This window comes from Necator americanus, chromosome IV, assembly GCF_031761385.1.
Source record: "Necator americanus strain Aroian chromosome IV, whole genome shotgun sequence".
NCBI lineage: Eukaryota > Metazoa > Nematoda > Chromadorea > Rhabditida > Ancylostomatidae > Necator > Necator americanus.
Window position 1 is genome coordinate 5,131,997 of NC_087374.1, and position 15,072 is coordinate 5,147,068.

The 15,072-nt window shown below is 35.1% G+C and overlaps 1 protein-coding gene across 2 annotated transcripts in view; it reads left to right on the plus strand.

Moving 5' to 3' along the window:
• Positions 1-15,072, plus strand: part of RB195_000418 (uncharacterized protein) — a gene marked incomplete at both ends in the record, with an annotated part of 54,984 nt that continues 39,912 nt past the window's right edge. The window contains 4 exons of one of the 2 annotated variants that reach the window (XM_064196753.1): positions 1-52; positions 722-810; positions 14,106-14,194; positions 14,312-14,386. In XM_064196753.1, coding sequence (XP_064052634.1) covers positions 1-52; positions 722-810; positions 14,106-14,194; positions 14,312-14,386 — 305 coding nt within the window. Of the gene's footprint in view, positions 53-213; positions 221-721; positions 811-14,105; positions 14,195-14,311; positions 14,387-15,072 lie in introns of those variants that run through there. The other variant, XM_064196754.1, reaches the window with a different exon arrangement.

Genomic DNA, 15,072 nt, shown 5'->3' on the forward strand with positions numbered 1-15,072 from the left:
ATGACCGAGCAAGGGGACAAGCGCCGTCGTGGATCGTCATCGTCGCCTTCGTGTGAGTACGAGGGCGGAGTCTCTTGCTTGGCTAGCTTAGCTAGCTCGGCACTTATCGATCTGGGGGACGAGAGAGCGCGCTTTCTCCCTCTCTCTCACTCTCTTTCCCTCCCAATTCCCCTCTGTTTCCTAACCCCTTGATCCTCAAATGCTGCCCTCAAGATGACAAGTAAGTTGTTACAGTTTATTCATCGATTCAGATCTAGTTTGTGTCTTTGTAGTAAAAAAATTATCGCTGACACATGGTAAGACAAAAAGGTTTCCTAAATTGTCTGGTCTATCCTTCGCGAGGTTAAAATTAAAGACCTTGACTGGAACGCTTCCACGAAGACAGAAATATCCGAAATATAGCGAAGATCTGAGGAGCTGTATATAACGTTTTCAAGCGACATATATCTGCTAGAAATCCACCTTTATCCTGAATGAAAGACCTGACCGATGAACCAATTCACTTGCCGCTCTCGCTTTTGTTACTCAAAATATTTGCACAATTCTGTGGGCCGAGTGCGCGCAGAAAGAGGAGTGGGATGGATTCTTGATGATGATGATGGTGGTGGTTGTGATGGTGATGGTGTGGATGGCTAGAGCAGACAAAGTTTACTTCAGCTATCATAAATTGAATCAACGTTTACTACATAATATATTATTATTGTTGTTGTTGTTGTTTCAGCTTTGCAAAGTATGTTGTCGTCCGCGGACGAGGAGGAAGCACCGCCAGCCGATCATGAACGTGTAGACCTCTGGCAACAAACTTTGCAGGTAGAATTTCGATCGGGAACATTTACGTTGATATGGGCAAGGTTTAATACCTAGCCAATATCGTTCCTTTTCTTGATTTTTCTTCTCTTTTTTTTTGTGGAAAAGAAAATTCTTCTTCATTCCTTCCTTCCTGCTATCATTTTGTTTGGATCCTCCTCTCTCTTCTGGCTGCTTCAACAGCAATTTTTCTTCTCGAAGTAACAGTAACAGCTGCGTTTCTGCTGCATTGCGAACATCATTGTAATGGACTGGAATTCCATTTGTTGGCGAGACGATGGAAAAAAAAAAACTTCGGATGATGAGTTCATAATATTGGTGTACTCAGGTGTACTTCGGATATAATATGTGGAGGAAAATGAATTCATTCCATTGTAATCTAAATTTTTAAATTTATTTCACATATTTCTTTTCTTTGTTACTCTTTCTTCTTTTTTTCTTTCTGATCATCCTCTTGGTATCTGAGAACTCAATGTGAATAATATTTTTGCCCAGTAAAACAGCCATTAACTACTCTGTTTTCCTTCAATTTTCCCTTACTTTCGGTAGATCATTCATAAGATCAATAATTCTACGAGGGGATCAAACAAATTGAACTGCGTGAGGTGTTTCTGGTTGAAAAACAGCTAGTCATTTACCGTAAAATTGCTAATTTGTGGATCCACTGGATATTTTTCCCTTCCTTCCTTCACAATTCACCTCATTTTGATCTCTATCATAATATTTGAGGATTAATCGATTCGTGAACGCGAGACCTATCGACTCGATGTTACTAGAATTTTTCGTAGCTGACCACTAAAAGAGTTTTTGAAAGAAAATTACCTCCGGCTACAGATTTGGAAGGGTGAGTCCGAGATAATTCTTCCCGAAAAAAGTGTATTTACCACCTGTTCTCTGGTATTTCCTTTAGTTTCAAAATTTTTCTGGAATCCATTTGCGTTGCAGTTCTTCTTTAGGTGAAAACTGTATGCGCAAGAATTTCGCTGCTCATTTTTTTCAATTTTTAATTTTGATAATTCTTTAGTGTTAGCGTTGTAATCTTTAAAGATAAAACAATACCGTATTTGTGCGGGATTAGCTCTGCATATCTATCGACCTCGCTAATTCGAAGATTTGTGTCATTTTCTATAGAATTTTCTAATAATGCGGAAGTATCCAGATCAGAATTGTGATCTAGTGATCTACCTTTGTTTTTGCTTCAAATGAGTAACTATGTACATCCTCAGGATAGGTTACAGTATACTAGAATGGACGTGATTTGTGCTTTTGTGTATAAAAATTTCTTTTTCTTTCCATTTCATTACTTCAACAAGAAGTTTTTGAAAAATTTCCATTATCTTTCTATTGGAAATGGATTTTCTAAATTCTAAGAAATACGATATAAATATAATATAAATATAATACAAATAGATTCCGTAAAATTCTATTATCTTTTCTTTTTCCCTTTATTTTAATCGTTTTCATATGTATTATCCATTATTTTTCATCGATAAGACATACATAGCTCGGATTTTTTTTAACACCTATACAGCAGCCAAGCCCCACCGCCGTCAAAGACATTTCCCAGCATCGGTAGCGTATTTTTCTGGACATCGTTACGTCGGCACACATTTTGATATGCATTTCAAATAGTATTTTTCGCCATTCATTTTAACATATCCGTTGATCAATAGCGCTTTGAATTGATTGTTGCCGCTTGTCGAAATTCGACTGATTGTTTTTGAATAGTAATGTGTTTTTTTATGAGTACCCACGTGAGTACCAGAAACAACATCGTCGTCCTTTCCCCCCACACCGCACCCCAGGCGAACTTCTTTTGTTGTTTAGAGTTCGATTGCACAGCACAGCCAGCACAGCAGCAGCAGCAGCAGCAGCAGTAGTAGTCCCAGTTTGAGAGGTTGCGCATTCGATCAATCCGAGACCGACTGAGTGAAGAGTCAGTGTGTCAGTGTAAAGACTGTTTTGCTGCTTCCACATCCTACATCAACAGCTGCCGTGATAAGGCCTAAGACTCGGTACGAGGAACCACAGGATGGGATTGTGGAAAGGTCCAGAAAATACGGAAAATACAGATAAAGATTTGCGAGTAGTGGGAAAAAAACTATGCTGAAGTCTCAGTGGTTTGTTTTACTTTATAGATCTGCATATCTGCATAGAAGCGAATGGATCTCGTTAATAACCACCTGGAAATAAACATCTACATCTTTTCGAGGATATTTGCTAGCTTAATTCATCGCGAAAATATAGGAATCTTCGAATAATTGGATTGAAATTCATTGATTAATTGAACAAAACTGTGGTGAATTTTTTTTAGCACTAAGAAGAGGGGGAAACGTCAAATCACTCGTCATTCGTCCAAAAATCCCGCTCTTTTCTCTGAAAGGCTTAACATTTTTAGCATATTTGCTAGTTTAATTCATCGCGAAAATATAGGAATCTTCGGATAATTTGATAATTAAACAAAACTGTGATGAATTTTGTTGCACTAAGAAGAGCGGAAATCTCAAAACACTCGTCATCCGTTCAAGAATTCTATTCCTGTCCCTGGAGAGCTTAACATTTTTAGCATATTAAAAAAAATAAAATTTTATTATTATTATTATCGCAAAAATAAAAATAAAAAATTAATTCCTTCATTATTATGATCGCAAAAATAAAGGAATCTTCGGAATCTTAAACAAAACTGTGGTGAATTTTTTTAGCAGTAAGAAGAGAGGGAGGGGGAACCTCAAATCACTCGTCATTCCTTCAAGAATCTCACTCTTGACTCTGAAGAGCTTAACATTTTTATGTCTCTTTGTTGCACTTTAAGTTGAGTGAGTGAGGCACTCTTATTCGCATTTTGATGCGCATGCATGATGTGAACAAAGGCTTAACGATTATATGTGGAACGAACGAAAATTTTTTCTCGCTACATTTTTGCATTTCTAAGCAATTTTCTTTCTATTACTGATTTTTTTTTGAAACAAAACATTCAATTCTTTCTGGAATTAATGAAGAGGATCTTGACTGTTACAATTTTTTCCCGATTTTCGTAGGTCCCATTAAATGACGTGCTTTTTTTCTCAGCAGACAGGCACTTTATACGGAAGCGAAAATTTTCGTGAAGACTTTTTCAACGCCGTTTTGCAAGGGGTTGAGAAAGCAAGTGGTAGAGAGATTGTGGACGTATCCAGGTGGATGGAGACGAAATTGGCTGGCGTCCAATAAGTGCTGAAATTTTCTTGCGAATTTTAGTCGAAATGTTTTCCAAGATTAGCGTCACAAAGTTATTTACACATGAACTGATACCGTTACTGTAATCGGCCAGCTGAAAATCAAAAACATTCGTCTATGAGTGGTGGTCCGAATGATCTTCAGAAAACCCTTAAATGTGAATATTCGATTTAAAAAAAAAAAAACTAGTACCGTAATCAACTATCCAGATAATTTTTCTGCGCATCAAAAGATTGGAAGGTAATCAATAAATCGATAGAATCAGTATATACGTATTATTTTGTTTGCATATTTTTATGCCAAAGGATCATAGTTTTCATAATTAGCATGCGCGCGGGTATGTCTGCATCCAAAGTATAATTGCTCCCAGGAAAAATCCCAAAAACCTCAGTTTTCAATTGTTTTTTTTTTGTTTAGAAATCCGTTCTGTCAAATGTAAAAAAAATGTCGAAAGTAAAAAAAATAAAATAAAATAAATGAATTAGTGTATCAATTATGTGCCAACACAATGTTCTGAACTCTCTTTCATAGTGTGGCGAATCCCTGATTAATGGGAGTAACTAATATATGTAGTGAATAACCCTTCAGGGTTGAAAAATTCAGGAAAATAAAATTTGAAGAATTCAGAGAATGTGATCAGATGTACCTGAACCACAAAGAAACAAGTCTTTCTCAACTAACAACGCCATGTCTATCCGAGCGTTACAATTTCTTTTAATTTTTCTGGTCGCTTCCAATGCTTTTATCCTACGATCAATCTCAGGACGAAAAAAAGATGTGTTCAGAATGTTCTCGCTTCTCAACTTGACGCCACATATGTTTCAATCTCTGTATAAATTTTTTATAATTTAATATGAAAATTCGAAAAAAAAACACTTAATAGAACAAGATTCTGAGCTGCAGGCGACAATATGAACGAAAAATATTATTTTGTTCTGAAAAAAATAATCTATTGTTGTTGTCACCATTTTATTTTCTGCTCCAAAAATAAAAAAGAAAAAAGTGAACGTACCAGAATAAAATGGCCAAGGAAATCATCCAAAACAGCGTAGTTGAAGGGATGTAGAAATTTTATTCTCGCATTTTAGTTGGAATGTCAACGAAGTCAATGAAGTTGTGGATCTTTTTTTGTTTTTGGGAGACAAAATCTAAAAGTTCAGGAGAATTTTGAGCCGAATTTTTATTCATTGAAGTTGCCCTTTCTTTGACGAAGGCGAAGAAAAGCCTGCTGTACAGCGGGTAACGGATTAAAATATGTGTAAAATTGTTTTTGTTCTTAACGTAAGTGATTTGTTTTAAGATGAGCCGACTGCGGCGTTTGAAAGACAAATCGTAATTTTTTAGTTCCTTTATTTATTGATCAAGCGGTACAAGATATAAAAATTCCCTTTTCTGAGCATTAATTATCGAGGAAAGTGATTTTTCATCCACCAAATCTGTTATGTACCTAAAAGAGAAGATGAGGAGGGAAATAGTAAAAAAATTGAGGTAAAAAACAAATATGGAAAATTAAATTAAATTAAAAATTGCAGTACATGAGTACCTAAATAAAAGTACAAATTTAATATTTTTAAAGTAGATGCAAATTGAAGCACTTTGTCTAATAGTTCTGGGGATTAGCAGCGCACTTGGAAAATTTTTGTATCCAATTTTTTCTTGTTTAAGAATCGACTTGTTTTATGTTTTTAGAGTTTGTTTGACACTTTAATAAAAGGAAATAAATCCTTAGAATATTATTTCTCGGATTTAGAACATCCGACTCTATGGTAGTCAACGAAAAAATCAACGTTGTCCGTTTTTTGGTGTCATGTTCTAATGTGTGTTGCGCACTTGCAAAGCTGTTTTCCTTAGGAAAAATTTTTTTTTGCAAAGTAATTCCCATTAATCAATAATCAATTAAAAAACAATTAATTAACATATACAGGTAACATAATCTCTTAAACCCTGTAGTTGTGGTTGATGAAACATAGGAAGAATTTAAACAAAAATCATTAAAAATTGAAATTCGAAATCTGCTCTAGTGAACCTAAATATTTTATTTGCAATCAACGTTCGCGATATCGCATGTGATGAGGGTAATATTGCTGGTGCGGGAAAATTTTTTGGGGAAAAAAATCGTAAAACGATATCATCTGCCCAACGGATGGAAATTGCGAATGGTGTGAAAATTTCTGTTGGCGCAAATCTTTTTTGTTTCGTTTATAGAGAGAAATGTGCAAAAAACCAACTATGCCATATTTTCGCTTTAAAAGTTTCTCATATCAGTGCGCAGGGTATCCAGAAGCCTCAAAAAGTAGGGTTTTATTGAACTCAGCACCGTTAAGAGGACGAAATTAGTAATTTAATAAATTTGCTGGTTTTTTGTTGTATTATAGTCGTGATCAGTGTATGCAGGAATCGGAGTAAGTAAATCTTTACTGGATTTGGCTATGAATATACAGTATACCGGTCTGAGCATCCGGTTAAAACCGAACGTTCAGACTTTCTGTCGTGTTCGCTTCGCTCGCCTTCACTTATCAATGAAAATTGATAGAAGTGGCATTTTTTGTAAAATTAGAATTGTTTTTCTCCAATAATGCCTTCTTTTAAAAAAAAAAATGAAATTAGGCGAAAGATTCCATACTTTTCGTTCTGGATGCGTCAGTTCTAATACATTTAGAGAACATCCAGACTTCAGCTTCAGAGACAAATGTGCAGATGAAAAAGTGGTGTGACCCTGTTGAGGAAATATTATAGTAGTAAAACAATAAGTAATTAGTATAATTCGATTAAAAATGCGTTGTTGTTCTGAGAGCGTGCCGAGGTAGAAAAAGGTCGGATAGAGGGTAATTGAGTGATTCCATGGTCGTGATGGTTCCAAAATTTCCTATTTGGGTTAAGTATCCACACCATGGCTTAATCATTAGTTCACATTAATTACCCTGAGGAAACACAGTGTAGCGCATACGGGAAGAGATTCCGTTGCGGCTACTGGATCGATTGGTCGATCGATCGATGGTTCGAAACCGCTCTAGTGTCAACCGAGCCCGTCATCCGTTGACGAATTGGTATCGGACTTGTCTTGAAGCAGAAAAACACCGACTTGACATATCGGCGAACCCCCGCAAGTTATTGTAAGGCTGCTCACACACGTTACTGAACCTCAATCGATTCTGAATTGAAGTGATGCTAAGTTGAAGCGAAGATGCTGGATTTTTTTCCTCCTATTATTTAAATTCAATTATCAAATTAATTAATTAATTATGATATTAAATTTTTGAGCCTCAAAAATCGCGAGTATAACTAGTAAGTTAAAATTTAAATTATAGTAATTGAGAAAAATCAAAATAGACTTGTGGAGCAACAAAAACTCTTTCGAGTAATTTATACATCTCGACCAATAATGCAGGAATAATTATAAAATAAAGAGATATAAAACAAAATAAAAAACTCCAGAACTTATTGACCCTACCTTATATAATGTAGTGAAAGATTTAGGACACTTTTTCATGAATTTGTATGAAAACGTTATACTTAAGCTAATAGCCGATATTGAGGCCACTTATTTATATTTATTAGATAGATATTTTAATTGATAGCTGATAGCTGAGCATTTTCTGGAAAATTTAGAGACGAACCCCCAAAAAATGTTTGCGAGTATGAATTGCCTCATCCCGTTGTCCTGTGATCCTCTTATTGTGTTGCACTCTAAGCGCAGATGCGCACTGCAGCTGCTTGCAGCAGCAGCAGCAGCGATTCCGTTGAAGTGGCACTTCACGATCCGAATTCCTAGAGAGAGTCACTGACGCGAATCCGTCACAAAGAAGCAGGCAGCTATCACAGCGTCGATAACACCTCTTTCAAAAAATAGTCACCGATTTTGAATTGAAGACGAACGCGTGGGCGTATATCCCTGACGAATGATTTTATTTTGTATAATATTTATTTATTCCTTTATTTTGGCTAACGTTTCGGCTTCGTCGCCTCCTTCAGCTTCGTAAATCCCTTAGGAATATCCTCAATATTTTTGAAAGCGGATTTTTTAAGAATGAAATCTAGGATGTGTTGTCTTTGAAGCTTCGATGTACATCGTGCGCTAAATTTTCCTTTCAGCGAAACCATGATTGTTATTATTTATTATTTATTTTGTATAGTATTTGTTTATTCCTTTATTTTGGCTAAGTTTTCGGCTTCGTCGCCTCCGTCAACTTCGTAAACAGCTGTGTATACCACACGGAAAAATTATTCTTCAGAATTTTTCTGCGCTCGCTTTTACAACTTCCATTTTGCTGAATGATATCTATGAAACTCCTTAAAATCCACAAAAAACTACCTCACAGTAGTTTTGGAGGGCTATGACTAGGAAATGGTGGCAATTCTCGAGTAGGAGCCGAGAGGACACTTTTTTCCCGTTCTGAATATCACTTGCAAGGGAAACAATGTGTGTAGGAGAGAAGTGACGTCACCTAAATCAACCTTGAAAATACTAATATAAAAATATCCGAAATAGATGTAATTAAAATCATGGAATTGTTTCTAATCGCAACAATTACGTAGCGTTTCTCATTCATTCGTAAATCACACTGAATATTGAAGTTACCGTTTTTTTTTGGGAAAGTTTAATGAAAGGTTTTGATTAAAAGATCCTTACTTTTATCTTATTATCTTCGTATATACAAAGTTAAGAAGAATGGTTAAATGCGGTTGAAAATATGATATTAATAAGTAAATAACAATAAATAAATAAATAATAAACTTAAAAAGTACTAAGTAGGAAAGAAAAAAAAAGAAATGAAAGATGTATTGATAAAAAATAAGGGCAAAGGTTTGGCTCTTGTGCCTGAAAAGAAACAACAAAGAATTAACGGAAAAAAAAATCTCTGTGTGAAATTATTTCAGCAGGATGAAGATGCTTCTCAATATGGACATACATCCTTGTTTTCGTTTTGTCATCGAAGACAAATTCAAAATCAAATAATAATAATAATAATGTAATAGAGTTCTTTTGATCAAAATCTTTCGTTAAAATTTCCCGAAAAAGAGTACTGTTACTTCAAAATAATATAAATAATCTTATTAAGAAATTATTGCTTCTAGAACACCTTTACAGCAATGCATATTGGATTTGAAATCACCCTGGCCGTGTCGTCTCGCCGTCAACTCTGTCGCAATGACTTTTTCGCAAGCTTACTTTTATTTCCTGTATGGCTGGTGCTTCTGCCAGTGCTGCCGCCGCGGCCATCGCCACCCTCGCACTCCCTCCTCCGCCCTCCCACATCACACAGCAGCACATTTGCAAGCGAGAACGAGACAACGCAATTGAATAGTGTTGAAAAGCATTGCTATATAGATCAATGCTTGCTTTGCAAGCACTTCTCCCGCTGACGCTGACGCTGCCGCTGACGCTGCTCCTCGCTAAGAACAGCAACGAAAAAAAGAAACAACAACAACAACAAACACATCAGCAGCAGCAAAAGTTGTATCATCTCTGCTGTACATAGCACTAGCGACAAGAACTCCGGCGCTAAAACCTCCGGGATTTGTACTCTCAGACGGATGTGGTTGTGGACAGGTGTTTAGGTCATCCGAATATATATATCATAAAAACTGGATAGAGGCTAAAGTTAGAGTAAAACGTTAGATCGTTTTACCTTTTCCAAAAACAAATATATGCAAGATCTATTGTAAATTTTGTATACTATAAATAGATAATAATTAATACTAATAATAATATCAACATTAAGATTAATTATATAATTAATAATAACTACAAATAGATAATAATTAGATAATAGATAATTCTGGTATACATACAGGTAATAATGGTAGGTAGAAAATTAGCAAGAAAGGAAGTTTTTCAGTTTTCTTCGCTATCACCCTATAATTCCTTTACATGAGGAGGAAGCTCATGCAAAAAAACACCGAAATAACCCCCAAGAAATTTCACATTTTACTTCCACAGCGCATTTTTTAAAACTCGATTTCACATACGAGCACTTCCTATCGGTGTATCAATAAGAAAATTCAAGCTTAATGATAATTTCCTCATTGCTTATTTACTACTTTACTTTATTCCTCATTCCTTATTTAGTCATTAATCCGTGGAGTATGTCAGGGCACTTGTAGTGTACAAACACGGGCGAAAACCTGCTTCTACTGATAATTACAAATGTAAAAATGTGAGTTCATTAGAACTGCAATTAATTAATTAAATAATTAAATTAAAAGGAGCTGTAATTAGTGGCCGATCGATGGCTCTTAGATCTTTGGGTGTTCATATAGTTCTAAATAAACAAAGCAGGTTCTTTGGCAAAAAAAAGTTAAAGGTTTGCGCGATGGCCGCCAAGTGCTCCGTATGTTCCAGGATAGTAATAAATGTTCCCTTCAAATATTGTGAACAACCCATCAAATTCACGAAACATCTGGCTAATTCAGTGAAATCCACGATGCTCAAAGTTGAATAATACAGCTAGAACATGGAACCATCCATTTACAATGGAATATTTGTTGCTTGATTTTCTGAAGAAAAAAAAAACAAATAAATATAATAAATAATAGTAAATGTAATAAATGAGGATAAATACAATGAATAATAATAAATAATAATCTGTAAAAATAAATATAATCAATGATAAATATAAAGATAATAATAAACAATGAACAAATAACAACACTTGACGTAGTGAACTTAAGCTTCCATATACACAGGAAAAAATAGAATACCAGCTACAGCTGTTAACGTGAGGAGTTTTTCCAGAGAATTTTGATAATAAAAAAGAATCAGATTTCTGACTAAGCTCAGATCCAAAAGGTCCTAAAGTTAGATAAAAATGAAAACTACATGGTGTCCAGTAAAAAAAAAGATGTTTTCGATTAATGATGTAGCGAAGCGTGTTAGTTGTTACGTTCACAGTTAAATTTAGTAGGTCTTGCACTGGTTTTTACCGTAATTATATGATTTTTATATAAATTAACTTATTATATAAAATATATTTATAGTTGTGATGGTTTTCCGTAATTATATGATTTTTGTATAACTTAGCTTAACTAGAATTTAATTAAACGGCTTAATTTATTATATTACATACATTTATAGTTTAATTTACTTAGATTTTATAATGATTATTTTACGTAATTTTTTTCAATATAACCCACGCGTTTAGAACAGTTTTTATCATCGTTTATTATTTCAGCTAACGACACTTGAGCCATAAGGATGAGGCTAAACTCTGTTAGCTATAATTAATTAATTAAACGTTTTGAAATTATTTGTATATAACTTTTTTCATATCTTCTTCTTATATATGCTATTCTCTCAAACACATATCTTGTTCTCATCTATTTTAATTAATCTAAATTTCTAAGAATAATTATCCACGAACAGCTACGGAAATGAACAATCAATTTCTGACCGACACGCATCCATCCACGATGAAGGTTGTTTTGGTCAGATCTAATTTTAGTACATATAATAAATGTGGCCTATAGGGGGGAGGGATGCTCTAGTTCTAATAAAGGTGATCACTAGCGTATAGAGGGAACAGAAGAGCTAATTTAATTCTAATTCTAAAATTCTAAAAATTTCGCATTAAAGCATGTTTGAAATAATGTTAGAGATAGTTTTTTCTTGGATTCCTATCTTCCTAGCGTTATTAGGGCTATCGTAGCGTAACGACGGTATGCGAATTTCCGTTAAAGGCATCACCTCACGAATCTGAGGTGGTGCAGATTTCATCATCAGTGATTTCAGTGGAGTATCCTTATAAGGGATAGTAGATTATGGAGAGGAGGGTGATTCCGTCCATTTCTTCCTAATTGCCGTAAAAAAACGGCCCGAAAGATGCGGCGCGTGCACAAGGCTGGCGCGCTCTAATCGAACTCCTTGTAGAAAATAGTACGCCAGAACGGCCGAAGCCTTATCTTCCGGGCCGTTTTCTACGGCAATTAGGAAGAAATGGACGGGATCATCCACCTCTCCATAGTCTCCCATCCCGTATACGAATACTTCACCTGAAATCCGTGCCACCTCAGATTCGTGGAGTAATGCCTTTAACTACATGTATTCGCTTTCTGCTTGGCTTGGAGGAACAATGTACTAAGAAAACTGGAAACTCCCATGGGATTGGGGAAAAGGGGCCAACTGATGGATCAACTCATTGTTCCTCAATCCTCCGAAACAATTCTGATACGAGTTTATCGACTCCTTAGAGACTATTCTCCCGCCGGACAATAGAATCGAAGAAAGAGTAAGGAGGCGGAACACAAAGCCGAAATAAAAATTCTTATGGGGACTAAGGATTTGGGCACATCTGATTATTATAGGCATTACATAATGACAGCAGTATACTAGTAGTATACGGTATAATATAGTGGTAATACAGTAGTAGTATAGTAGTACATAGTATACAGTATAACATTAATTACATACTGTCCGTTGTTGTTTATTGCTCCCACCCATCGTTCAATAGATTTTTTTCATGCCATTTTTTCTTCATGTCTTTTTTGTGAAGTTTTCTTTATGCCTTGCGTACCTTTTTTTCAAAGTTTTAAAATGCTTTTTGCTATTCTTTCTTTTTGTCGTGTTTTCTTTTTTTTTAAATGTTTTTTTTTCGAAGTTTTTCATACCTTATTCGGTGCCATCTTTGCACAGCTCAAATCTCATAAGCAGCTGCAATGGTCGTGAAGTTTCGATAGAATGGAAAAAGCAAAAGCTTTCGAAAAATCCAAGAAATGAGAAAATATGCAGAAGGGAAAATGCAAAATAAATCCTTTATCAGCTCGTTTTCTAATTTGATAAAAAACTAAGATTGAAAAAACCAAGAAAATTAAGGAGAAAAATTAAAATATTATCTTGTTAGCAAAAGCTCTCTTTCAAATAAAGAACAGAAGGCTTTTTTGAAGTATTTTTTTCTATTTTTCTGAACATTTTTGAACTCATAAGAGTGGTCATGAACTTTTTTTGACCTAACACTGCTGGTAATGTTCTAATTTTACTCATGAGAAAAAGAGGAGAAGTTTTACTTGAGGTGTATTTAGTTGGTTCACCAAAATCAGAATGGGAGATCTAATTCAAGAATAAGGCTTGAAATAATTAATAAAAATAATAATTATCTACCGCTTGAAATAATTTGAGCACATTATCCAAATACCTCCACTGTTGTAAGGTCTTTGATAAAGCCTTACAAGGAAATAGAAAGCTTCTTCTAAGTTTTACAACATTAGAATTTACCTAAGGATAATTTCTTGGACCTGCATGACTCCTCTCGATTTTCTCCTCGGGGTTTCACTGGGTCTGAACATTCCAACGAAATCACATCATTTCATCTTTAAATGTAAAGTTTCGAATACTTGCGGACGACTTCGTGGTCTATTTCAAAGTAAAATCACTACTGGCTAAAAAAAAACAATTAATTACCCGAAGTCCTTTAAAAAGTATCGCTTCTACTATCCAAAGAGAGAGCTGACATTTATTTTCATTCTTTTAAAAAACAACGGAATGAAGACTACATCTTGGGTAGAAAAACCTCGTGCAACAAAGGTGATAAAATAGCTAAAACAGCTATATAATTTGATTTTTTGCGTTGTTCACGAAGTATTTAAGTTCTGATTTTTTTAAAGTGAGTATACAGCACTACCGCTAGAGATCACTGAGCAACTGTACGTTTTTTGGAGAGTGAACGTCGCTCCATTACTTCGTTTTTATTGTTTTCGTGCGATATTTACTGGATTACATTCCGATGGTAGTGAGGCTTCTGACTTCTTGTTTTTTTTTTCCGTTCTACGACAAATAATAAAATAAAAATAGCTCGATATACATAGTTCAAATGGAAATTGATATTCTAAAGTGGACGGTGGTCATTTTTACCTTTAAATAACCGGCACTACTACTTCTCCGTACTGACAATGGTGACAAAAATCATTGCAGAATGATTTCTTTCCTTCTCGTCGCTAAAAAAAAATCTGTCCACTTTGTAATATTCGGTGCTATACTTCTTGACGTCTCTCCTGATTTTATCCAACATTTTCTTTAGGTTAGGTTTGGATTTTTAGAAGAAATGAAAATTTATGGAAACTATTTGTTAGCAGAGTAATTCTTGGTTCAGGCGGCGGTAGCAGCTTCCTCCGGACAAGATGCCACCAAGAAACGACCACAACAACGAAAACCACTTCGTCAAGCGAATGTTGTTGAAAGGTGAGCGCTACGACGCTATGACGACATGTCTCCACACTGTTTCTTTTGTTTTTGTTGTCTTTTATTTTTTTTTGTTTATTATTCTTTCTTTCTGTTACTACAATCCCCTTTTTTTAGATCCGAACGCTCCTTGTTGTGTCTTTCGCTGAACAATCCAATCAGGAAGATATGTATCGCTGTAGTGGAATGGAGGTGAGTGTTTTGCTTCTTGGAAAAAAAATGTGCTGATTTTTAAAGCGTGGAAAATCACTTCAAGCGGTAAAAACGAGAAACACGTTTTCTTGGACAAGAAAATGCTTCAGTGACGTCATCTTCTTTCTAATGTCCCAATGTCCCGCACGGTTACATACCTTTCCCTGAGTCACACAAAATTTATCATTACGTCCAGCTAAAATCATCTTTTATCATCTTTCTTTCCTTCATCATCTTTCATCTCAATCAGCTCTTTAAATCACAGTTTTTTTTTGCGTTTCTCATCGTTAATGCGTCTTATTTAATTTTATTTCTTGGAATTTAGCAGTTACTTTGCGTACTGTTCCTCCCGTACTTCCGGAGAGTATGACGGAAATGCCTTGGGGACCCACCTTATTTCAATATTTCGAATTGTATACAGGGATTTTTTCAAATGGATGTGCAAAATTAATCTAATTTTTCTGGATGAAGTAGTTGCATGTATGCAAATTGTTGGCGGTTCGCTTCTTTGGTTGTCCGGAAGGAAAACTTTAGATATTTTTAAGATCTGGAAATCAAACCTTGGTTGTGACTGATATGCAATTTTCTTCTGTAACGCGGTTTTTTTTTTCTAAAAAAAGAAACCGTGTTCCCTTTTATCGCAGCAACTTCTTCTACCTATCAAAAAAAAAGTTAGTGGTTCATCT